Genomic DNA, 27,301 nt, shown 5'->3' on the forward strand with positions numbered 1-27,301 from the left:
TTTGAAATATGCTTGGATGGAAGTTGGAGAAGGTTAAACTAGTGAAGGGCTGTGAAAACAGATGTGAAGCGCTGGGTCGGAGAGGAGAGATGTCGTGATTGATTTCGGGCAAAAACAACGAAGTAAAAATTACTTTTGATTACAAGAAATTAGGCCAATACATTTTTTATTTTTGTCATTGATAACCAAAGTTTTTTTTTTGCCCACCGCAACTGCCGCTGACCCAGCTAGCAAAATGTATTTACTTCACAATGTAGATATTAACGACCTGTTTTAGCCTGATGCTGCGAGTTTGCTGTAGAAATAGCGAATTGCACTAGCTTTCGGAACACAGTTCTCTAATCATGTGCTATGACGGTGTTGAAATCATTGAGTCGTTGTTTTATGCAGTTCTTTTGTTTGACTTGAGGCTGCTGTCTGTTGAGTTTTATAAATTTAATTATTTGGCTTAAGGTCTAAAAACAAAATCCGTACATTGATTCAACGTCTTCAGAGGTTGAATCTCTTCAAATCGGAGGAGTTTTGCTTTCTGACAAGAGCTATCCTGAAAATAATCGCGCAACAGTCTGTTCATTTATCGGGATAAGCTGCATGTTATCAGCGGATTCCAAAGCATCGTTTTATGTTGCGATCATATGTGCAGTATTCACCCAGCCAGCAAGAGTTACCTTTTTTACAACGTTAAGTGACGTTGAAACGATGTTAAATAAAGCATCAGTTGTTGGCTTTGTGTTGTATATGCTACGTCACTGCTCTCATGGAAATTGAGGTTGCTCTCAAATTAAATTCATTGGCGATCACAAAGAGAAAGTTGTAAAACCGATTAATTTTTACAAATTTTAATAGGTAATGCTGACGTCATTGTAGCCAATTACAAGAGTTGCTTTCAGTTCAGTTGTACAAACCATTCAGGGAAACATGCTATTACAGCCGCCCGTCAGCTTATTCAGCCACTGAGTTGATTGAAAAATCGCTGAAGAAGAACAATTATCATCTGTACAGCTGTTTGTCAATGCCAGCGATCGATTTATTGGCTAGCCAGACTTGCTTGAAATGAGACCAACAAAGGTTTTTTGATTTATACGTTTCTATCCAGGTTCGATTGTGTGAGACATTCCCACTCTTCAGTTTAGTTAGACAGAAATATTCGTTAAGAAATCTTTGAAGAGCATTGGCTTTGTTGTATTACACAACCTGACAAGACTAAGTAACACCAATAATAATTGAACCACCTGATATTTTTGCGGCTCATTTCCTTAATTTCTGGATTTTTACGCAGACAAAAAGATGAACATCTTACGTAGCTTGGAAGGCTGCGTTGATCCAATTGTGTTCATGCCCATTTGTCCCGCGTCGTGGTATTGGAGTGTTTCGTCGGATGAGAATCTTTAACTGCTCCGCAATATCATGCTCAAACATTCCACACCGAAACAGCAGCAGCCCAAAAGTCTTCTGATTTTGCTTATTGGTTTTTATTTGCATTTTCAACTTATGATAACTTGATTTTTTACTTTTGCATGCAAATGAAAAAAATTTATATATTTCAAAAACAATTTTTAGGAGGCAGCCTGTCACAGAGAAATAATGGTGTAAACGATAATCTGTTGGCTTATGTAGCAAAGTAAAGTTTCATCCGCTTCAAGTATTCGATTCCAACAGTGACCTTTTTTAAATTTAATTGTATTTCTACTTGTATTTTACTCTGGGTTTCTATTTTTCAGACATGTCAATTAAATACTTTGTTGTATTATATAATAAAACATAGTACTCTGTGTTCGAACAAGTTGTGTTAAGTCAAGGTGATATTGGCCAGTGGCCCTGCAAAGTGATGACGTGGTGAGTCACGTGTGGAAATTCTTATGACAATATTTCTCAAAATAACTTACTAATTTCAGTACACTGTCGTTATCCAACGTTTTACTGTTTAAATTTACGTTTGTTTAGTGCATTTTGTATTTTTGATATTATCAACATACGTGTGCTGAAAGGAATTCCGCTTTCTTCCACTCTCCAATTTCTAGTTGTAATATTTGGTTTCTTCCTGACAAGATATTGTGTCAACACTTCATCAGCATTGTTAAAACCAACGAAGTATTTAAAATGTTGTTTAACCAGCGTAAAAAAACTTCCGTTCTTCAGCGCTCACCACTAACTTTACCTTGCGCCAGCTTTTACATTCTTCAAACACGTTCAACCGCTCACCAGTCACCACACGACCGCAATGTTAAAGATAGTGCTTTTTGCTGTGTAACACTTCGGCTACAACGTTTTCCATTGTCACTTTTTTTTTCAGGGGTACCTTATAACCATGGTGCCAACAAGTTGTCACCTGATGTGATATGGAACAGACGGAAGGTCGAGGTTTGCGCGAATCTAATCACAGCAACGATCTTTTAACACTTCTGCATCCTTTCATATCACAAGTCGACTTTCAGCCTGCTGGTTCATCATTAAACGTCATCGGAACTAACCAGCAAAACCTTGTTGTTACTGCGAATATAGAAAGTAGCATTGGACTTACAGAAACGCAAAGCGAAGTTGAGGTACGATTTCGCTAAAATTGTGTCACGATTGAGAGATTCTTCAGTCTGCCCATCTGGCGTCAAAACGAAACTAGCTGTGATAAACAGACTTTTATTGTGTGAATGATTTATATATTGTCTCGCTGACTTGATTAAGTTTATACATGTAGCTGTAGCTTGACATAAAACGCTGTATGTTGTTTAACTTTAACGCATTGAGTTCAACACCGTGACACATTGAAGCGATATTTCTAACAAGCACGTTCTGCTTCAGGAATCATTTGATCAAAGCTACCAGCACACTGAAAAGAATTGCCTTGACACTGAGTGCTCTTGCGCAACCCAAGAAAGTTTTAAAAAACGTGAGGACGTGTGCACTGCCGTAGAGGAAATTGCAGCAATTGACAACTTTAATCCCGAAATTATTGAATCAAGCTTTTCTGCAACAGTTGATGTTCCTACACCTCAAAGTAGGTGATTTCTCTATTTTATTTCTTTTAACAGAAACATGTAGCATGTTGATACGATATGCGTGTAGTAGTGTTCACTTAGGTTGTGACGACGACAACAAAATGTCACGCATTGAGCCCTATACAAAGTTTTCTTAATCTTGTACTATTGAGAAGGAGCGATCTTCCTGGCGTCAGCACTACCTGACTACTCACTATAGAACAGCGAGCATTGTCTTTCGCTAACCATACCGGTGTAGCTTCCACACTAGCCATCAAGACTTTTCTAAAAACATGTCGTGTTTCTCGGCAGTCGAGTGTAGCAAGAACTGACAGCGATAGACACTTGTTTCGCCCATGAGACTGGGCTTATCAGTATCGCCACTAAGTCATGCCACATAGTTCTCAACCCCTGCTTTTGTCAGTCAACTTGTTCTGTGTGATTTGACCAAATTAGTTTGCAAAAGTAATAAATTTGTTTTTTGTTCTTCAGGTTCTTCCACAATACTTACAAACAACAGCGAGTTTTTATCTCACAACAACATTTGCAAGACTATCAAAGAGATCACAAATAACCAGAAATCGCTCATTTCCGACATTGCAATGCCTCAAAATTCTCTTCTCGAAGAAGCCATTACTATGTCCAACATTGTGCCCACATCTGTGTCTAGCAGCGGCAACGCGTTTATGCCCATGCAGGATGGTGTTGGTTTACAACAGTCTCAGAACCGATATCCTGTTCAAAGTTGGACTGTTGACAATAGTAGTGCTGTATCAGGAAATTGTGAAGCGCCAGCTTTTGTCAATTCGAGACCAAACTATGTTCCTTCTAACGTAAACCCGGCCGTTTTGTCGCAATACTCAAACGCAAATATGGACAGTGGATACATTCGTGACGTTTTGACAAACGCTGGCTACCAGGGTCAACAGCAGTTTGTAGAACACAGTGACAGAAACGTAATCGGCAATCAGCTCAGCCAGATGCTGCATCCTTCACAGCTACCGGTGCAAGACTGCCAGGCTCATATGAGAACAGATGCTTTGCCGACCGCTTCCGCTGCCCAAGGTCCATCTATTTCTTTTGATAAGGTAAGCTACTGCGTAGATTTTTGCATTTTGTGTGAAAATTTTTGTTTTTGCTTACTTCGAAAACTTTATCAACTATATAGCAATTTTTTTTTCATATCAAATCTCAAAATTTTTTAACCAATGTGACGTTGGTCCACCTGCATAGTTAACCTGGCCAATGTCAAATGCGTTCATACGATTAAGTGTTAACTTTAATTTTACTTCACTCTTGTATTTTGACGGAATGGCCCGTTTCGGTGAGTCCGATTCGGTGAGTCCGATCCCTTAACGGGGGATTTTTTCAATTTTTTTTTTAAATTATCGGGTACCGTAGCCTAATTATCATTGCCGTTTTACGGTGGAGGGTTAGGAGTTAGGGTTAGAGGTTAGGAACTCACCGAATCGGACTCACCGAATTGTAGCAGACCCGTATTTTGATGTCAATTCAGTTGTATTATGCGAAACATCATGCTGTATTATATGCTTCATGGTTTGGTGTTGATGTCTGCTATTTTATTTGCATTGTTTTTGGTCGAATAAGGTGGTGAGTTGTTTTGACGGTGAAGATGTGTTAGATTAGATTAGATGATGACTTACATGCACATGAAACTTCAGCTAAATTTTCCATATAAGGTTTAGTCATAACGGTAGCTTACTGTTTTTCAGATGAACACCTACAACCAAACTACATTGTACAACACAAATTCTGGACAATTAGCGCACACACAAACTTCTGACTTGCCAACAACGATATCTTTTCCAAACTCTTACCACTTGAGCAATGAAGAGCGCTTCTCTAAGGTTTCCCATATTCATGTCCCATCGAAAACAAGGAGTGATAGTGGTGGAGAAGAATTGGAAGATCGAAGCGGAGAAAAAAAATTGACCACAACTCCTATACCATCTGATGCGGAGAAGATGTCAAGCAGCGGGAGTGTAAGCAGTGGCAGCATCGATGAATCCCCCAGTCCTGGTGATTTGGATTCAGAGCAGCAGTTAAACAATGGTAAAAACAAGCTCAGAAACCCTCCTCTTTCTGGAGATATTTCTGGTATTTATGCGAATTATGGAAATTTGACTCATCATACCATCCAAAACCAAGATTTTCAGGATCTTTTAAATGAATCAGCATTGGAAAGTCGATTCAATAATCCTGATATTCTAAGCAATGACAATGCGCTTACATCTATTCCCAATCCGGAACATGTTGTTGAAATTGATGAAAGTTCTTTTGATTATCACAACGTTGTTATAGCTAACGATGGCGCCAGCTTAAATAAGTACTCGTCATCCTTGCCATCTGTGGGGCAAGAAAGTTCGCTTAGCAATCCCACAGCGGATCAAGGTTTGCCAAGAAACAGCTTAAATGTTTCGATCACGACCAACAGCAATAATTTAAGCAAAACTCACGTGGCAAGTGACGGGTCAAGTTCTTGGTCTGTGATGAAAGAAGAACGACGAAAGCGAAAGATGGAAAAGAAACTGAAGGCAAAACAGCTATCTGCACAAGGATTGGCTGCTGACATTGGCGACAAAGGCGATGCCAGCTCATTCGGTTCAAGCAAGAAACGTCACCATAAGCACAAGCACCGCTCGAAGCATCATCACAAAGAGGATACTTTGGCTCCTGGCAAGACAGCTTCAAATCAAGAACGTCACTCTACAATCACAACCGATCAGTCTGGAGAGAAATCTTATTCTTCTGGAACGTCTTACAGTGGCTTGATTCCCAAAGTAACCGCCGACCCAACTAACAGTTCTAACTTTCCTGCTTCAAAATCCTCTTCTGGCCCGATTAAATCAATCACAGAAAGGGTCCGACAACAGATGGAAGAGGAAAAGTTGCGAAAGTCTGCAAAACAGAAAAGCTTTACAAGCCTAACCCCTGTCATCAACCAAATTCCTAAAAGTGCAAATCGTAACGAAAACTCACAATCTTCACTTCAGAAGACTAACGCTGCAAAACCTGTAGGAAGTACAGCTATTGCCCCTTCGAAACTAGGCCCTGTTAATAAGGAAACTGAACCCAACACAGCTGGTGTTAGCCGTTGGCAGACTGTAACTGCTGTGAAAGGCCCGAAGCTCCCCCCAGTATTATCCGAAAGAGATCGGATACCAAAACGTGGGCGGCCTTCAAAAAAGATGTCGGAGATTAACCTCAAGTACAAAGGAGATAAAGATTCCAAGGAGACTTTGTCTAAATCTCAGCCAGCTCAAGCTACCGTGTCACCTGCAGTTGCCACGGAAGGATCCAGTGTAGTTGCAATGTATACGATTGGTGCTTCTGGTTTTCAAGAACTGGACAACAAACCGAAGCAAAATCAACGAAGTAAAGACCGAGCTGCAGCTTTTCGGGATTATCTTTCGGAAATATCTAGAACTACATCTATTCAAAACAAAACAGCGGGTGCAAAAGATGCGGTTGGTGCGTTTGCTGTCGGTGTGAGAACGCGAAAACAAGCTTCTTGCACCAATACGAGTGAAGGTGATCGGAAGAAGAAGAAGAGCAAAAGCAAGCGTGCAGTGTTTGGTGGTGATTCTGCAAATCTCTCTAAACCAGGAGCTAAAAACGAAACGAATGTGAAGTGTTTGGACGACAATGGAATGTACACATTTTCAGAACTTGCAAAGCATTTTAAAATATCAAACTCCATAGTGTACCGGGCAATGGAACAGTCCAAACGGGTTGGCATTTCTAAAAGAAAATCTCATAAACACAAAACTTCCCGTTCTTCATTCGTTCCCGTTTCGCCAAAAGCCACTAATGATTCTGCTACGCATCAAACTACTGATAAGAAGATCACTAAATTGTCGAGTCGTGAGCTTACTCCGGAAGATGAAAACGCAAGAAAGGAAAAGGGGAAACATGAATCTGGTGTATCTGGAGTGGTTCCAATAAAGCCTACTTCTTTGTCGAGTGAAAAAAGTGTCGACCTTGTTTCTTCTGACAAAGTGAAACGTAAGAAAAAGAAGAAGCACAAAAAAGAGAAAGGCGACCTGAGCAAGAAAAAGAAACGAAAGGACAAAAAGAAAAAATCGAAGCAAAAACAAAAGCTTTCAAAAGAATCGTCGGATTCTGTTTTCAGTCCCGAATCTAGCAATGATCCATCTGTTGAAAACACATCTGAGACGAGGAGGTCAACTTCCCGGTCGAGCAGTATTGCCAATTCCTCACCGTCTGCACAAGTATCGCTTAAACTGAAAAACAAACCTGACCACTCCGCCGTACCTTGCAAAAAGTCTTCCCACTCTGAAGAAAAGCCGATTGCTGGAAAAGCAACAAGCAGAACGAAACAAAGCCGATCGGGAAGCGTATCAAGTATATCTTGCAATGAAGATGCATATGATGGAGAAGATAGTTCTTCTGATGTCGGTGCTGGGTCCCAAGATGCAACCGCAGACTTCAACAAGCTTGTTAGCAAAACGAGAAGTGATTCTACTTGCAATTCCGCATCATCTTCCGTCTTCGGTTCTGGCATTATTTCGGTGATGCCTTCTTTTCAAGGCATTAAGGAGCATGGCGGTTTAATCCAGTTTTCAGAACATTCAAAGGACTCGTTGGAAGGAAATATGCTGAAAGTTAAAAAGCATAAGCACAAAAAGAAAAAGTTACTCGGCCGATCAAAGAATGCCACTGACCCTGAATTTTTAAGCAAAATGGAAGGCGTCGTTGAGTCTTTGGAAAATCTGAGACTCTCTCCAACAATGGGTTTTCTGAATTCCCCATTCACTCGCAAATCTTTGAATGTATTTGCAACCGCGTTTCACTCAAAACCTTCTACTTTTCGGTCTTCTTTTGAAAAAGATGCACTTACATATCGTGACCCTGCAAGGAATCACACGAGGCAAAAAAATCAAAGCGTTTTCAATTTTTCGAACTCATCTTCAAACGGCCACCCTTCTTCTCAAAATCCTGCCACATCAGCACTTTATGTCAATATGTCAACTTTTTGTCAATCAGAGTTTTTCAAAACCCATGGTTTCATCAAACCTTTCAGTGAACACATGGCAACGAATGTTTTAACAACGCCCATTCGACCTTCATCGTCAACCACTCAAGAAAAGTTTACATCCATTAAAGATATGCCACCCAAACCTTTGTTTTCTCAAAGTTCCTCGTTTTCTTTTCAGCCATCAAACCAAAATGCACCAACAACTGCTGCATCAAGTACTGACTTTCCATCGAAGCCTGATGATCAAAACCAGGTATTAGAAAACGAGAAGCCAGAGAAACCTGCTAAACGAAAGCGAGGCTGGCCACGGGGAAAGGCTCGCGGTTCGAAATCCAAAAAGCCTGCATTGAACTTGGATGTCAGTTTGAGTGAGAAATCTTCTACAGATTGCCGTCAACCCAACGAGAAGAAAAAAGATTCCAAAGATACTGAACACTCTACCAAAACACCTTCGGATGTATCTCGTAAGAAAGTTGGATGTGGAAAGTCTAAGGAAACTGTTGCACCATCTAAAAATACTACACGAGATGTTGTTTCAAGCAGCAATACATCAAAAAAATCCTTGCATGACGAAAATGAAGTGCCAAGTACTTCTCAGAACACATCTTCTTCAGCAAGTGCAGATGTGAGTGAAAAATCGGCAAAAGTAGCCATCAATCACGAATTTGTGGATCACATAAAAGCTGCTATTGCTGAAAAACTGACAAACTCAAACGTATGTTCGGACACAGTTGCCAAGACTGTGGACAGTGCTGTTGCTAGTTTTTTTCAGGTGATTGGTGGAAACGAACCTTCCAAGCCAACACCTTCATCTCAACCATCAATTGATTGTTCCAAGGTAGATAAATCTAACTCTCCAGAAGTTGCCAAGAAAGTTAAAAGAAGAGGAAGGCCTTTGAAGTACCCAAGGCCTGTTAAGGCGCCCAAAGAAAATACTGCTAGTGAGAAGGATAAGCAGTCTTCAGAAAAGCATCCGAAAAAGCTCTGGGCGTCCTTGCATCAAGTTTGCTCCGAAACATCAGAAACCTCGGATGGAAAGCCAAAAAAACGTCGCCCAGGACGCCCAAGAAAAAATCCCATCGACCCAAAACTTTTACCTGAGCCCACGAAACCTACTCCACCCGTAAAATCTATCAAATCAACTGCAGCGACGTCATCAGAGGCATTCAGTTGCCAGCGTGCAAGCGCTTTGTACGCACCCTCTGCTAGACTTATTAAGAAGCACCTTTCGTCGACTTTTTCTGCAACACGATTACCCAAGGGCAAACGAAAGCGAAAACCGAACGCACTAAAAGTAGTCTCGAAGGTTTTTAAGTCAAATGCAAAGTCTGAAGAGACTGGAGCTGAACCACCGGCAAGTAAAAGTGTGGTTTCTAACCACAAAGCCAAAGCGGCCGCCGGGGCTTTATTATCTCACAAACTGTTCGAGCGTGAAGTCCAATCAACTCCTTTGTCCGTTTCTTCTGGAACAGAACTTAATTCTGGATGTGATCTTGACCGAGAAGCTCAAGGTAAAGTTGATAATGATGGGGACGTCGTGGACATAAAATCACGGAGCTCATCAGAGTCTTCTCAAAGAACTGCTTGTACGAAGAAAAGCCTTGAATCAGTTGTAGCAAAACTCAAAAGCAAGCAAAGCAATGTCAGTATCTCGGCGATTGGCAACTCCAATGACAACAACAATAATCCAACCACACTGCAGGTACGTACAGTGATTTCGTTCACGTTTAATCCTCTACTTTTGTTAAATATTTCTTTGAACCAAAACAGGTCGACCCGTTTCGTGCTGAACCGAACTTGCAAAATTTTCTTCTTTCAGTTCATTTTTTTTTTTTTTTTTAATATCAATAAATTGTCAATGAGAATTTTATCAGAATCCCAGTGCCGCGTCAATCTCCACTGAAGCATCCAGCGAAACCTCAACAGATGACAAGATGAAGTCCATCCCTGCTCCAGGCCAGTCCATCAAGCGCAAGCGTTCACGGTCCAGTGACTCGGCTGAAAGTCATCCGCCCGTGAAGAGAGCTGATTTTTCATCCAGGTAAAACACAATCTGGTGCTTGAAACGTATTTGTAAGTCGTAACAGTTACGTTTGTGTCCTTTCTTTGTGTGGTTAATTACATCATAGTTTCATCATTAGAATCGTTTATGAATAGTAGCACCAAGTTTTTTTTCTTACATTGCATCCACTTGAAATTATTTATAATAAATAAATTATACGCGTGGAATGGCGCTGAATCGTGCGTGCTTAAGTTGATACAGATTCTTAATTTTGCGCTTTTATGCTGACACATTCAATATTTCAGCGAAAAACAATCGATTCTGTGATTTTAATACGTCTGAACTAGTCGTTCATTTGGAACAATTTTTCCCAGAAGAAGATTCTAAATTTGTTTAGATTTGCTCCATTCTATTTATATCAATTTCTCATATTACAGTGTGGGAAAGCCCGAAACGACGTTGGCGGAAAAAAACAACTATTTGCGTGCTGGCTTGTTTTCCTCTGAGTTCAAGATTCACAGGTATGCAATTGATTGAGTTTCGCTTTGCCAGCAGCCTCAAGCCAAACCAAAGAGCCGCATTATAGAACGACTCACTGACTTCAACACCATTCGTCAAAACACATGACTAGGAAACTGTGTTCCGAAAGCTAGTGCAATTTTCTATTACTGCAGCGAACTCGCAGCATCAGGCTAAAACGGGTCGTTAAAATCTACATTGTGAAGTAATTCACAGGTATATTTAGACTCTGCCTTCAAATTAGCTTCCAGCTACTCAGGTTGCAAAATTAATCGCTTTGGCATAGGGTTATGTCACGCCAATGCCAAAATGTTGAGTTTTTGCAAATTTAGAACAAGCTTTACAAACTACCATTAATCGCATTTCAAAATCTTGCCAAAAACCGTCGCGTTCACGTACAATTCATAATTCGTAAATTGAGCCATCAAATGAATATCAACAGTTTATATGGAATTTTGCCAGATCTTCTTTTTAACGAAGCAACACATAGCATAGGAAAAAACATCGCGTTTGCCACAAGAAGTCTTTTTGCTTGCCATTTCTGAAATACTACTTGCATTATTTATAGAATTATCCATTTTTTTTCTCAACCCGGCTCCACAAAGTTAGTGTTTTCAATGGTCTTAATAAACATGATGCAATTTGCTCGGTAGGTATTTGCACCGTTAATGCATTTTACACACAATTGAAATGGTTTTTGACTTTTTCGCGCAACGTTGCGCGAAAAAGAAAAAAAAAAAAAAGGTTTTTGACTGGCTAAGCAATCGCTTTCACACAACAAAACTTTGCATTGATTCAACGTCTGCAGACGTTAAATCAATGTAAAAAAATTGTTGATTTGCTCTCTGGGTAAGGGTGGTATTGACCACAAAAGAAACAGAAGCAAACAGTAAGACCTGGCGACTAAAAACAAATTGGGATAGGTGAATGGAGTGGCCCTAGTCTTCAGAATGTGCAAGAAACCACCAATAGCAGAAGGGGTCCATTGGCTTGGAAACGAATTATAGGTACTGTTTCGAGACAGGCTAACAAGAGTGACAAAATCGTGGAAAATATATGTCCTTGCTGTCTATCGTTTTAATCATTCCATTTACAATGTACTCGTTTACAAAGCACACCACCTAGAAGTATATTAACGACATTCAAATTCATTGTGCCCGAGGCAAAGCAATAGCTCGGAACGTGTAATAGCCAGCTCCCTTAAAACAGTAGGCCTACCTCATTTATTTGACGTCTGCACACGTTGAATCAATTTAAAAACAATCTAACAAGGCTTTTGGGTATTTCTAGTGTATAGCAGTGGATTAAAAGTTTTGTTTGTTGGTATCAAAACTCGTCTTTTTCATTAACACGAATGTTTCTCATTAATCACTTGTCATGTTAACAATCTTCCCATTTTTTCTTATCATTGCAATTTGCTGAATTTCATGAAAGTTACGTAGTCTTTGGCTAGGTGACCTTGACATGATGTGTCAGATATCCAGTTGGCTGATGACATTAAAACGATGTAAAAATAGAAACTTTTACCTGCTGGTTATGAGGGACATGAGACCTCGGATGCGCAGGATATGAATTATTGATAAATTTTAATTACTTTATACAAATGTTGACAGCGAAAAGACAGCGTTGATATTATTGTAAAAATTTCGTAGATCTGTCGCGTCGAAATGTCACTAACGGTACCGAATGTGAAGGCGACGAGAAGGAGTTCGTTTATTGCTCGGTCCTGAAGAGAACCAGAGCAATAAACCACCTTTCTTGCAGATGTCACTAACCTTCTACAGTAGCAGTTAGACACATCAAATTGCTGGATATGAAACTTCTTTTTTGGTCATACTACAAAGTTCAATGCTCAGATCAATATTTTTTTCCTGTCACAAGCTTACTTTCAATAAGCACTTTAAAGTGTTTTATAGCAACTTCACTAATCCTGAGTAGTCTATGAAAAGTGGAACATTTTGTAAATAAGAAGTTTAATTGAGCCACAAAAGATCATAGTTTTGCATCTTCCGATCTAAAACTCCTAGCAACACTACAGTTGGAAGTGTCTCAGTCAGGGTTGATTGTCTCCAGCAATCCGTAACTTGAAAGTTAACAGTCTGTTAATGGGACTCGAATGACGATGTTGTTTTCAGATATTTTTTTCTATATTTTGTATTTGTTTTGTTTCTTTAACACGTTGCTTCTTAGTATCTGACAGTGATCATACTGATCAAGTTAGTTTTTGTTGTCCAATATTCTAACTTGTCTACATTGTGGTTTATTGGTTGTTAACTTATATCAATAGCACACAAGTGTGCACGTATGTCTGTGCGTTGAAAAAGTGTCAAGGTTCCTTTAACTGCTACCTTGCAATTCACACAAGTTCGTTTGTTGTAGGTAGAAATCCAAACTAAATCCGAAATGGTCCAACTATGCTGGAATTTATCCTTAACAACTTTCTTTACTCTACCATGCTTTTATTTTGAAACAGAGCTGATGAACAAGTTGAAGAATTAGATTCTATTGTCTCTTTTCCTCCTCCTAAGCACGCGGGATTATTTTTGAGGAAGAGTCGTTGTGACTTTCAGTTGCCACACGACCTGTGGTGGGGATTCCATCGTGAGCAAATACAAACCAAGCAAAGTGTGTCAACGAATTTTACTGCGATAGATGAAAGTAAGGCCGCCTTCTAAGTAGTACAGTCATTTCGTCTTTGGAATTTATAGACACCTGAACTATATGTGGATGTCTGTGATACCAAAACGTCTGCAGACGTTGAAATACACTAGCAAATGACAAGATTTTTGTGCTGAGTGTAGGTTAATCTTGTTAAAAATGCTGACTCGATATAAAACCGCATTTACAAGATTGATACGTCATGTAATCCTGTGGTATGTTTTCAATGACAAATGAAAGTTGACATTCATCACTATTAGAGAAGACTCGTTTTGAAAGATCCATATTAGATGAAATTCCTTCTTATTGTAATCTAAATTTTAACGAGTGATTTTATAAATTTTCACTCTGACATGCTACGAAAATTTTATCTGCTCGAGACTGGCAGAGGAAACTAGCTTGAAATAAAGAATATATATAGCCTAAAGGTTCTCTACTTTCTCTTAGCTGCGTATCCATTCCATGAAATCAAATGTCTTACTAAGTCGAGTTACTACTTACTGTCTCAAACGATTTTTAATCTAATTATCTAGATATCTACATCGACACGCATTCCACCGTCGAAGCGGAGAAGCATGTGTGTGGCTGTCCATCTGACGTGTCCTTGAATACATCTGGGTGCGGAAAGGAGTGTCTCAACAGGCTCATGTACATTGAGTGTTCAACAAACACGTGTCCCAGTGGAGAAAGGTTGGTCACTCTATTATTTTCATGTTTTAGCGTTCAAATAACACTCTTCGTATTTATTGCTTTTCGTAGGGTTAACAACACAACACATAACGTTATTATGATGTAAATTTTAAGTCATGTAGTGTTACTTTTTTATGTGTTGGTGGTGCAAAAGCAGTAAATTCTCTACCAAAGCTTTAAGTCGCATATATGAAGACAAGAAATCCATTCATCACTAAACCTTTCTGCGTGCAATTGATTGATTCCAAGTGCTCTTGTACGCAGATGCAGCAACCGTTCCATACAGAGCAAGCAGTCATGGAAAGATATAGAACGATTCAAAACCACCAGCAAAGGATGGGGAATACGGACAACAGCAGATATCCCTGAAGGTGACTATATTTGTTTAGACAATTATTCTTAGACAATATTTGCGAGCAAATCTCTCCTGGAAATCACACCCCTCGTTCTAAACTACTCAAACAGCAAAATCAATCATTTTTATATTGTAAACATGACGGATTCTGCTGGCTGGGACTCTTGGTAGTTGACTTCTTGCTGCAAAAGTTAACAGTTTTGGTTCATGTTTAAAGCCATGTTCCTAACTTTTACCTATCTTAAGGTCAATTTATTCTGGAATATCTTGGAGAGGTCGTCAGCGAGAGCCGGTTTCGTCGTCGCCTGAATGAGAATTACGGTTTCCATAGCAACCGCTACTGCGTTCAATTAGAAGCCGGAAAAATCATCGATGCGTATCGAGTGGGAAACGAAGGACGATTTGTAAACCACAGGTCAGATTTTGTTCGGTTACTGTTAAATCTATTTTTGGTTACAAATTTGCGTTATTTTACGCTCTTTGGCGTTAAGTTGATGCAAACAAGACGAAACTTGTCAATTGTTTTCTGCAGATCTTTTTGCAACAAAGTTCAACAGACAAATTTACTTCTAATGTACTGTAGTTGAGTAATTACACTGAGCTATGCTATTCGCTGTTGCCCAAGGCAATTACTTAGCCACGAGTGCATCAGCCTTAAGTTTAAGTTTTCTATCACAGTTTTCGTACAATCTAATTCGAAATTACAGCCTTGCCATGTTTAGGCTTATCGCATCATACTTCGTCATAATAAGCCATAACGCTTTCTACGTAAACAGGTTTACTGGTTTGCGCATTTTTGACCGACTTGTGTGTGCATAGTTTAGTTTCATAATTCAAGATATGAATTTTTTTGTGTCGTTACATTCATTAGCATGCTTAAGACAAAGTGTTGCTGCAGCTACAACTAACAATATTCACGCAAACGATTAAGAAAACAAAACACTAGTGCTGATCTCCCATAAGTGGTCCAGGGCAAGATATAGGATAGAGCCCTGCGTAAATTTTGTGCTTCATTGCATTGTTTAAATATTTGTATTTTTAAAGATAAAACGAAACTAAAAATAGTTGGATTTTGCAAAACAATGTCGTATGCTGACTGTCTGTGTTTGAATTTGAGTAAAATCAACAGTTTGTGTGTTGTATCTTTTCAGTTGCCAGCCCAACTGTGAAATGCAACGCTGGGTTTCTGACGGAAAGTACCACTTGTGTCTGTTTGCCAAGCAAACCATCACAGCTGGAACAGAATTGTCGTTCGATTACAGCTCTCATGACTTTGACACGGACAGGTCACAACCATGCAGGTACACAAGCCTTTGATAGTGCGTCATGAGAAGCTGTTGGCATTATATCCACAGCAAAAGTGCTTTTGTTATGCTGTCAAAAGCAGACGGGAATATCTTGAGTTTTTTGTTTTAAATAATCTCAAAATTTGACAAACGAAAATATTTCGAAACAGATGTGGAGCGTCGTCTTGCCGCGGCGTGATTGGCGGAAAAATGAGAGTCTACCCCGAGAGTTCGCTTAGTCGGATCTCAAAAGCATTCAATGATGCCGGTGCCAGAAAAAAGACTAACACTGACAGGAAAGATGGATGCCAACTTCAGTACACAACCATCAATGTAAGTGCACCACAGTCCACAAGGGTTGCAGGAGGCACAGTGGTTGGAAAATAAATTGCAACTAAAATAAGAGTTTCAATAAAAAGACATTTTGACGCTTAAAATCCTTGATATCTGAGCCAAAAAGTCAATTTTTAAGCGCGTGGGAACACCTCTAATAAAAAAAAATTTTTTTGAAGAAAATTATATTTTGGGCTGAAGATAGAGAATTTCATCAGAATTCTGAATATATGGAAGTTTCTCCACAATTCCAATTCATTCCCTGTTAAAGTTTAGAACTAGTGGAGCTACCACACGACCCAAAAGTCTAAAATATACCAGAACGATGATATGATATGCTAAAAATATACTAATAGTAGCAACAGAAAAGCCCTTTCTGGTTTTATATATTTGTGGTATTTGTAGCTGTTGTTTTGGTCATGCTTTAGCAGTTACAAATTTCCTGTATCGTAGTATTTCAAAGGCAGTAGTAACAGTAACAATAGCTTAGCTGAAAATGCACGATTTGCCTTGTATTTGCAAACCATAACTTTAAACGCGTTTTACTCAAAATGACATTTTTTTGCAGTAAATCTTAACTCATTTGTTTATTTCTTGTCCGAATTGACTAAAAATTGGAATGCATGCTGGTACGATGGTATTGCATCAACCTATGAGAGCTTTTTTTAAATTTTATTTCTTGACCATTTTATTGAAAAAAATGTGTATAGCTTAAATATTTTCGCACGCAAGTAACTTTCAAAAAAAAATTTTTTTTTAGGAAAGTGACATTTTAGAGAAAAAAGCTCTCATAGGTATTTGCGTATACCGTAGATCTACGGAATGGCCCGTTTCGGTGAGTCTGATCCCTTAACGGGGGATTTTTTCAATTTTTTTTTTTAAATTATCGGGTACCGTAGCTTAATTATCATTGCCGTTTTAGGGTTAGGGGTTAGAGGTTAGGAACTCACCGAATCGGACTCACCGAATAGTAGCAGACCCGTAGATCTAGCACTTCATAACATTTCTTGTTGGTATGTGGTGCTGGTAGTGAGAAACAGTATTTTGTATTAGCATGTCAAAAAATAATTATTGAAAGATTGTCTGTGTTTGAAGGAAGCTCATTCCATCAAATTAAACTGAGAGATGATGAACCCGTTTCAAACAAACATTCAATTAAGTTTTCATCTTCGAATCAACCTTAAATATTTTGTGATTACATAAAACACCCTATTACATAATACATACGCATTAGAATCAACGCAGTGCTGAGAAAGCCAAAACAGGAATTTTCTCACCCGATCATCTTTTTGCAGGAAAACTCCATGCAGCCAATGTCGTTGGAAGAAAAGGTCTTCATCAAGCAAAGGAAGCCGTTTCTGTTTCGAAATTTAGTCCGGGTACGTCACAGCGTTTAATAATTCATGTCAGACTGAATATTTTAACTCTTATAGCAAGATTTAAAAATGTTAAATGGTTCTTGCTGTAAACATACTAAAACAACACTTTATTTTAGCACAATCTTTTTCTTTCGACCTTACATAAAGTTTTTACAACATTCTTATGAGACACAAGGGGCGTCTTATGACATATGTTGTTTTTCATTGTGATTTTTGATTTAAGATTTACGAAAAAGGTTGCGGAGCCTATTTTTATGTAAATACTCAGACAGAAAACCAATCGTTTTTAATATTGATTCAACGTCTACAGACGTGCCAGGTCTACTATTGCTTCACTTAACAGTAACTTGACTATGAACTTTTCCGAATAAAAAAAAAATGACTGATGTTGCATCAAAGAAAATTTACAATCAATACCATTGGATTGATGATGCTCTCTGAGCATTTGTAACCCAGCAACGTATTATTTGTGCTTCCAGATCAAACAACAACATGAGCGAGCGAAGCTGTTGGCAAGCAAGGATCAATCTTCATCCCTGCAACGATCAAGTAATATTTCTTGTTGTTTACATCGTAAATCTCCGCCCATTTTAAAGCAACAGTAACATTTTTACGTTTAATTAAGCTTCGCGAGACAGTATATTAATCTAAAATCAGTTAATTTGTATGCACGATTGCACGTGCTAGTTGTCAATGGTTGAAATGCAGCAACATTGTTGGAAGGAAATTGCGTCGTGGTGGCTGAGGGCTGAGAGTAGTAGGTCAGATATATGAGAAAAAAGCAGTAGCCAATCACTGCCGAACGGTATACACAATCTGCACTGTTGGTATTGACATTAGATGATTTTGTATTCGTGCTCACAAATATTGAACAATACGTTTCGTTCGGGCCTGCTAAAATTCCCATCATAAGATGCATTGTAAATCAAGTTGAATGACAAGTTGTAACAATCTTTTTCTTTGCAGGAAATTCAAAGGATCAAGGCAGAGATGTAAGTATGGTGTCAGTGCATTGTGACATATTTTACGTTCTTTTCACATATATTTTTTCCAGAATATTCCGGAACATCACACTAGGACAGGCTTCAGAGCTGTAATTATTGTAACTGAGAGTAGCTTAAGAGAGTATTTTTATGGTTTATAAACCGCCTTCATATTTACCTGATCACCTGTTCAAATTTTGGCCGACCTTAATCAGCTTTTTTGTAGGTTGAAAAACGAATCCTGTACGAAGCCATCCAAGACATTTTCTCATTGATCATGACTTGCAAAGATGAGAGTGGTGTCTCTGTGGCTCTTCCTTTCATCAACCTGCGCGCAAAGCAACAGTACGTTGTCCATATGTTCTGGTCATTGTGTTTGTGGATAAAAAACGACAATGTGTTCTTAAGTTGCATGCGCAGAGTTTACAAAGCGAACAAAGTTTTTTTTTTTTTGCATTGTTTCAAAGTCGCCAAACTTTGAAGAAAGCAAAGTTTATTCACTTTTTACAATCTTTCACTTGTGTTGTCTACACTCCACAAAAGTATGGAATATGAAAAATCTAATTTATTTTCTTTAACTTTTGACGGTTTGCGTTGTACAGTATTATGGATCCTATCATTCTTCGCTTCACTGACGAAACTAAATTGCTAAACCAACATTGGAAAAACATTGTTTGAAAATTAGCATTTTGTCGTTTTGAGGGATTGCTAAGACACACTTGGGTGTTTTATTTTATTTTTGCATTTCTTCAATTTCTATCAACGCAGTATCTGTGTAAAGATGATTGATTGTTAAAAAAATCTTTCCTAGGCACGACAAGGACCCAGTCGATCTTAGCTTTGTTCAAGATAAGATAGTGACGAAACAATACGAAAATCTTGAGGAATTCTCGCTCGATTTGCTCCACGCTTTCCGGAATGCCGAGGTTGGTCACTTGTATCTATTGGAAACAACTTTTTTAATCTTGTTTCAACACAATAACCGGAAAAAGTTGCTGTATTTGCATCATTTTAATGTTTAGCGACATTGAAACTACGTAAAATTTTTCTCCTTGGAAATAATCGGTAGGTTAGTGGTGAGAGCATCTGACTGGCGATCGAGAGGTTCTCGGTTCAACCCTCACCTTGACCACGTAGCCGTGTGCTGTTAAAATGGCGTGCTTTAAATTGAACATCAAGTAATTTGACTTACACTTGAATGTATTTGTTGCGAGATTCCACAAGCATATTTTGAGCTTGTCAAAAAACCTTTTTCAGAAATGTTTTGGTCGGAAATCCTCACTGGGCAAAGGCGTGGCCAGGTTACGTCGTGTATTTACGTCAGCAAGAAACAATGCCGCCGCTCTTTTGGGGGAAACCACTGAAAAACACAAGAATAAGGTTATTTATAAAGTTATTGGTTTTTGCTTACAGGCCTCAACAGTCAACAGTGCAGTTGCACTCTTGCCAAATTAAACACCATAAAAACCTTGCCAGAGTGCTCAAACTGCAATTAGTGAGCTGTGCGCAATGCAACAGTTTGGTGTCTTTATCAAACTATTCAATCGGCGTAAACCAATTACGTTACATAACTGCAAGTAGGTACACTGGAAATGACCACGTGCTAGTTGGCTGCATAATAACTGGCTCGGCCTCAATTGTTGCGCTTCAGTTTTTCAACAAATCAAACAAAGCTTGAAGCATCGTCCCCAAATTTTTAGGATTGTGCTTAGGAGCGTTTGTTACACAGTTCCTGAACAAGAATTTTCAGTGATTGTACGAACGATAATGACCTCTAGGTCGTCCTTTTCGTGTTTTTATGCTGCTCGTTTTAACTTTTCCGTTGACCCCAACATCCTCTTTGACAGGATTTGGAAAATGAAGCTGAGATTGAAGATCGTCGCAGGAACGGAGATTACATTCGTTGTATCTGTGGTTTGCACCGGGACGAGGGGACAATGATTCAGTGCGAGAAATGTTACGTAAGTTGCTATTCAAGTGGGTACTTGGTATTCAAAAATAAGCATAATTGAAAACAAATAAAAAAAACTGCTACACGAGCAAATCAATCACAATAGTAATGATTTAGTTTAAGTTCAAAGATGGTTGATCAGTGAAAACATAATTTTCAAATTTTCGTAAAAATGTACTGGTGGATGTCATTTTGGTCTTAATACCGTATTTATGACGCTGAATCTACGTTCACTAAGACTGCTTGCGGATAAAATCATTGCATGGCGCATTCCATGCGTCCCTAGTTTGAAACGCAACAGAAATCTGAAAGTTTTTTAAGTAGGCTACAAAACAACATCTTAAACAACTTACCAATGTCATTAACTGATCACCAGGTATGGCAGCACTGCGACTGCATGAAAGTGAAACCGAGCGATTACAACGATTCTACGGAATACTTCTGTGAGGAATGCGATGGCAGAGATGTTCCAAGGGAGGTGGAAGTGACTCCTCAACCTCTCAGTGCTCCTCCAGGACATACTTACTTCCTGACTCTTCTCAAAGATAATTTACTTATCAAACAAGGTACCCCTTGGTTCTTGTGCAGTAACATTGTGTTTGACTGCAAAATTTGAGGTTTTGACAGTTGCTACAACTATGCATGTGTAATTGGTGGGGCCTCCTTGAATTAGTAAATATGAGTTTAATTTTTTAAACAATCTTTTAAAAATGGCACCGCTTCTCGTTTTTGTTTAGCACTTAGCACGAAAGGAATAGATTTAGGGTAAAAATAGAGTGCACTGCGCCTCTACACGGCTGCGCTGAAACTGTTCACACTGGTCTGAAAGCAATCCATTGTTGCATTAGATGCCTGTAAGAAAATAGCCTATGGGTGATCGCAACTGTGCGTCAAGGTGATGGAAATGTTTAAAAAAAGTCTTCCTTATTAGGTGATTGTGTCCGCATCATCCATGACCACTGTCTCCGGCAACGCACATCCAGCCATCCTCCGATCCGGACTTCGTATCGTCTTCAATCTCACTCAACTCCTGACAGAATGGACTTCTTCAGGATCAAGAAATTGTGGACGGATGACAAGTGAGGGAAACTCCATGATGAACATTTAATGAATTGTCTGTTTCGAAATGCAGCACTGTGATAAAATGGCGTAGTACTCAGCACAAAAAGTTAATCTTTTTATGTCGCTTCAACGTCTGGTGGCGTCGAAACCATGTGAAAAAGAGCAACTTTCGTCCGCTTAATACCACACATCGCTTCAGATACTCTCGATCAGTCAAAATGAACACTCGCTGTGCAATCGGATGTCGACGTTGATGTATAGAAAACGTAACGTTGACGTTCTGCCTCAAGCGTTGACGTTTGGTGACGTTGACGTTTTGCTTCAAACGAAAGCGTTGACGTTTTGCTTCTAGCAATTGCAACGAGCCTTAAAACTACTTTTAAGCAAACTGCCATCAGGCTTTAAAGAGACAAATCTAACAATGAAGTTAAGAGTCGCCTGCTGGTTAGGCCTAGCAAGCCACAACAACTTGTTGCGTCTGATTCATTGTACGACATATTTTTCGTTTCAGCGGCGACAAATTTGCGTATGGTTGCCACTTCATACGACCGCAAGACACGAAACACACGGAAGGTCGCATGTTTTTCACCAATGAGCTCATTGCAACACCGTTCCATGAGATAGTCCCGTTGGATGCGGTCGTTAGCTTGTGTTGTGTGATGGATTTAGAAACCTACAGGAAGGGGAAGCCGAAAGGTAAAACTCTTGACACAACAAGTTTAGGTTAATGTTTGCGCAATATTTTTTCTGACATTAAGACTATGGTGCTTTCTACACGTCGCACGACGAAGACAACTTTCCCAAAAATCCCAGCAAAATCCGTTTTTTTTTTTATGATAATTCGGCGTCTGCAGACGTTGAATCATTATAAAAAAAGGAACAGATATCTCTAGCTGAGTAATGAAGATGCCGTTCTTAGTTTCACTGAGTACGGACAAAACCTCAGTAATGCGACCGTGTTTAGAACGGAGTTAAACCGGACCCGGTCGATGAGGCTCCATGCACTTCGCGTAACTTTGCACTTTGAACTCCGCAGATTTTAAGCCACCAGACATCTACATCTGCCAACACCGTGTCGATCTATCTCTGCGCATCGTTAACAAAGTTATTAAAAATCGCTTTCCGGTGTGTATCAAAGGCCATGTGTTTGACAGCTACCCCGTCAAGATCGTGACTGTGCGGGATTATCAGGTCAGTTTAAGCAAGGCGCTTATTTTGCTGCAAACAACCTATTCAGCTAGCACAGCTGGCTGTTACGTTGCTCATAGCAAAGTGGCGCAAACACGAAAAAGACCAATTTGTGTTAGCTTGGTAAGTTCTCTTCTAGACTGAACAGTGAACAGTTTAGTTGAAATTCAATAAAGCGGTTACTTTTTACAAGGTAAGCTTTTTTTCTTAACATGTCAAGTAATTTCTACCTCACTTTATCAGGTTCCTGAGCAGTACAGAAAAACCCAGTCCAGGCGCACGCAGTGGCTGAAGGCAATAGACCGTGGAACCAAGTCAAGCGATGAAGGTAATTTAACGCTTGACTGCGTTCAATCAATGTCGTTTTTGTAACATTTGTTTGACAAAGTGTAACAAGTGAATGGAAATAAGTCGTGAGAACACTTCAATTCACAGTCCTTCCCAATACCAATACACCATCTGGAGCAGAACTACATCGCAAGGAAAGGGTGAAGCTCTATCGCTTGCGGCCTGGAGTGGGCCGTTTCAACCGTAACATGTTTCAATGGGGCCTCACCGACTTACCAACTGATGCATGTGGCTCAGATTTCAGACTGCATATCACTTTATCTACCAATATCCTGTATCCCGGCCCCAGGATAAATAATTAAATATGTAGACCTAACAACGCTCGATGAACACGCAATCCATTGGCTGCTGTGCCTGGATTTAACAACGTGACCTGCGGCAGCATCAAACGCAAGAAGGCAAAGATTTTAAAGTCACCAATGCGGTTTATTCTAGTTTCTGCTCACTTAGTCCTGCACATAATTTGGCTATTTTTTGTTAGGCAAAGAAAAGCCTATTCTAAATACAGCATGGAAAAAAGAGAGCGTTTACAAATAGGTTTGCATGCCCGTTACAAAATCGAAGCAAACCGCCACTGCTTTTCTTGATGTCTCACAGAACATCTAAATTTTATTATTTCTATCTTAAATTTATATCATGTCCACAGCTATTTTCGTTGTGTTTTAAAATGTTGCTGACTTTATAACTTTTCAAGTGATTTCACATCAAACATTTACAATGCCTAATTGCCTATACACTTCCACAGAAGAAAGCAGTGACAACGAAGAGACAGAGACAGATCTTTGTCAAAGCCCAGTTGATGACGTTGTTATGGAAACGGTTGCCATGGAGTCAGACGACACGGTGTCTCTGGGAAACGAAAAAAATGTAAAGCAACGTCGACTCAACGGGATCCTAAGCAAGCTGCTGAAAGACGCAAACAACAAGAAAAACGACTGTAAGAATGGGTTTTTAGGTTGTGTAATCGCTGTGGTAGACATCAGAGAAAAATAGCGTAAAAATTGCAGGTCTCCAGCGGTTTTTCTTCATCCTTTATATTTCGGCTGGCTCATGAAGCTGATTCAATGACTTTTCGAAAAATCAAAGGAAATTAAATGCGAGATTTATGTCTTCCACACCAACGTTTTCATGTTTCGATGATATTGTGGAATAAAAACGTCGCGCGCGCGCTCAGAAACATATTCAACTCTACTGCTTGGTTGTGACGGAAAATAATAATTCGACATTTTGTTTTTGTAGAGAGAAGCATAAAGATATCCCACCTCCAATGACCAATTGAACGCTGCCCTGGCCAGCCAGTAAGTGGCGCCTGACCTGCTCGACGCTTCACCGCTAGACTTTGTAACAATGGACCCCCACATGAGAAGAGAGTCCTTGAAAGAAGAACCCCTTCTGATCCCCAAGTTCAAACGTGTTCGTTTCAGTTATGACTGCAAATTGGCGTTGCTGCTGCGTTTTTACTTTGTGACGCCAAGCCTCGAAGTCCTATTCCTTTTGCCTGGACCGAGAATGAACATACCTTTGCACGAACGCCTTTCAGCACTTAGGTTCAAACGAATCACACCTGATAGAAATTACTTTTTGTTGTGGCATATACCTTTGCAAGACAACAAAATCTGTGTTTTTGTCCGTTGATTTTTCGAAATTAAACGTTGTGATCAGGTAACATCGGAATGTCCTTCACTTGTTACCACCCCTCAATCTGGGAAAACAGGCGTCTCTTCTGTAACTCGGTAACCAGGGAAAGACAGTATGACAGTATGTACTCTAGTATGATATTTTGTGAGTTTTTTTGCCATGAATGGCATACACTTCAAAATTAATTATAAGCTTGTGTATGAGATCAAACATTTCTTGCCTGCTTGAAAGCTTTCTTGCCTCTGTTAATCAACACTACTTGTTATCACCAAAACAACTTAAAAAAGTGGGAACGTTGAATTTTTTGCTTCAATTCGATTATTATAGTTGCATTCCTGCTCGACCTGTTTCAGAGGACAGTGGTTCAAAAATCAAAATAGCTGCTTTTGCTTCGCCAGACATAGCGAATTCGCTTTAAGTTGTATTAACACCCGTAATTTCGCTTGTGTGTTAAATTTTCCCAGATGGGGAAAATTTGTGCCGTAACGTTTGCGCTGGTAGTCCGCAGAAACTCGGCTTGGAGTTTTATTGACTGGTTAAATGAGTGATTGTTTTTTCGCTTTGTAATTTCTAGTTTTATTGCTTTAATTCTTTTTAATTCCTTTTATCGCCCCCATCATGTTGCGTTTATATCCTGAACCAGACAGTAAAATCATCCACTTTTACATTGATTCAACGTCTGCAGACGTTAAATCAATGTAAAAATTACGGATTTTGATGTCTGGGGAACTACCATGTGAAGGTGCACGCTGTCATTTGCGAAGCGTGTGCATTTTACTTTTAAAATGAACATGCTTTTTGTTGTTTTCGTATTCACTTCTAAATGAGATGGATTAAATGAATTTAAAACCTGATTTGCAATTATGCTTTTGTAATAATATTTTGTTGCATATTGAAGGTTATCTACGATCGTTATTTTAACTTTTTTTCTTAAAACCGGTTGGAAATCGATATTTTGTATACATTCAAATTGTAAATAAATTTCTTGAAATATAATTAACTTCATCTCGCCGCAACCCATAAGAACGGACAGGATTTTGATTCAACCTTCTCCGTTTTGTGCCACTTAACCGTTCTCCATAAACCAAAAGCGTTTGGAAGAATGTTCAAATGCTCTTTCATCATAGAATTATGAGGAGTGTAGCCGCATAAAAAATTGAAAGAGTGTTTGCAAAAGCATTCTAAGGTCAAAAGTATTCACGCTTCTTGTATTGGAATATAGCCGGATTTATTGGATTTGTATCTGAAGGTAATTGTTAGTTTTAAAATCCATGGCATGAACCCTATCTCGGCCCACATCACACGTGCAGTGTACATTTGATTAAACGTTGCGATGTAACAACTTTGGTCAATGATTTCACCGGAGCAAGGTGTTTTGTATTTACAACATCGTAGGTGTATCTGGTTGTTGTTGTATGGATGTCTTATTTAACGCGTTTTGACGTTCAAGTTTCGTAAAAATGACGTATTTTTTCTTGATTTTTCAGCAGCGATGCAAAAATATCTCTGACGAACTCACTCACATTCGCAAGTGGCTGAGAACTTGGTTGTAAATGTTGGCTCATGTCTGCTGCTGTACAAGCGCATTTGCTTCGAATTTGGCCCAAGCGAGGCCTTTTGCCATTTTTGCGTTAATGCAACGCATTCTGACATCAAGTCAACGCACCAGCGCTTCTTGTGGTTAGAAGCTCCTGCTTTGCTTATGAGTTGTACAAACTGAAGTTCAGTCCAGAAAAATGATGTTTTTTAACGTTCCTACATTATTTGAACGTTGAATTAACGTGATTTCCCACCTGGCTACTTGCTGTAATGCTATGCTTTGTTGTTTGCGCTCCCAGAATCGTAACACCTAATAGAAATCTCTATATTGCTACATTGTGGTTTTGTTGTTGCAGGTAAGATCTTCGAGATCTATCATACTCAGGGACATGGTTTACCCAGCGGGCGATATCTGCCTTTTTTACGTTGATTCAACGTAAAAAAGGCAACATTGATTCAACGCAAGTTTTGCTATCTTTGTAGGATGAAAGTGCTGAGAAATTATTCTCAATTGAAAGCAATGTTATGGATTTTGGTTGAATCAAATTGCTTGCTTTTCAATTGCTTTAACACCAACTGACGTATAGGCTATGCGATGTAAAAAGGAATGTACATTCTAGTGAAGATGTTTTGACAACTTGAACGCTTCATTGACGTTTCACGCTCTGCGTCAATGCCGCACATTCTCGATGTTTGTGGCCCTATCGCATCTTCTACTCCGCGTGCTCTCACCAAACTGGTATAAACAGAAGAATAGTTTGAAGAAAAGTCTCTTGAGCTTAAAAACTGGGGAGTAGCCTTGTTTTCCAATAGTCTCATGCATATGCAAGTGCTGATCGAACGACATATTGTGAGATGAAGGATTCTTCTTGAAGTGTCTCAAACGTAAGCTCAAAATGTTTGTCGATTAAAAAAACGATGCCTTTTTGCCTCCACTCCAAACTTAAAATGTGATAAAATTGGGCGATTGTAGCCTAGTTACTGAAGGAAATACGGTCTCGGAAAGAGAACTAGCCACCGTAGGCTACTCTCATTAGTGCTGAAGACTTAGTGCAATGAGAACCTTATCTTCCGCAAGTTTGTAACAAGGATAATGTATGTATTGTATAGCCTACTGTAGGCTATAGGTGTATGTAAGCGTATGTGTCACTAAATGTGCAACTTTAACTCGTGAAAGTACAGTATTTAAATCTCATCACTCCGTTACTTCAAATTCTACTCTGCGTGCGAGATAGTCTCGTTTCGAAAACAACGAATTGAAGTTTTTTCCTTGACAACATAATTATTGCAAACTGCCAAATATTTTTGTCGATCCAATGCCTCACCCTGTAGGTACGGTAACCAGAAAACTTACCAGCAAAAATGGAACCGAAGTTGA

General features: G+C 39.2%; 1 protein-coding gene across 1 annotated transcript; it reads left to right on the top strand.

The window, feature by feature from the left end:
• The first annotated feature begins 2,339 nt into the window (after positions 1 to 2,339).
• Positions 2,340 to 26,249, top strand: LOC145771514 (uncharacterized). The gene is made up of 26 exons (XM_082583210.1): positions 2,340 to 2,543; positions 2,797 to 2,992; positions 3,465 to 4,060; positions 4,706 to 9,694; positions 9,867 to 10,033; positions 10,432 to 10,515; positions 12,987 to 13,171; positions 13,705 to 13,861; positions 14,126 to 14,232; positions 14,463 to 14,631; positions 15,368 to 15,517; positions 15,673 to 15,835; positions 17,131 to 17,214; positions 17,694 to 17,763; positions 18,181 to 18,206; positions 18,424 to 18,542; positions 19,009 to 19,123; positions 19,455 to 19,577; positions 20,045 to 20,158; positions 20,525 to 20,714; positions 21,080 to 21,227; positions 21,722 to 21,906; positions 22,247 to 22,401; positions 22,642 to 22,726; positions 23,492 to 23,683; positions 23,986 to 26,249. Coding segments are annotated over exons 1-26 (8,775 nt in total). The 3' UTR covers positions 23,988 to 26,249.
• Positions 26,250 to 27,301: the final 1,052 nt, after the last annotated feature.

The sequence above is a fragment of the Aplidium turbinatum genome, chromosome 6 (assembly GCF_918807975.1).
Source record: "Aplidium turbinatum chromosome 6, kaAplTurb1.1, whole genome shotgun sequence".
Taxonomy (NCBI): domain Eukaryota; kingdom Metazoa; phylum Chordata; class Ascidiacea; order Aplousobranchia; family Polyclinidae; genus Aplidium; species Aplidium turbinatum.

Excerpts from the sequence above, each read along its gene's own strand:
- LOC145771514 (XM_082583210.1), top strand. The coding sequence starts at position 2,340 with ATGGAACAGACGGAAGGTCGAGGTTTGCGCGAATCTAATCACAGCAAC. Across the intron at positions 18,543-19,008 it reads AACCTGCGCGCAAAGCAACA|GCACGACAAGGACCCAGTCG; the intron begins GTACGTTGTCCA and ends AATCTTTCCTAG. Across the intron at positions 22,402-22,641 it reads TGACTGTGCGGGATTATCAG|GTTCCTGAGCAGTACAGAAA; the intron begins GTCAGTTTAAGC and ends TCACTTTATCAG.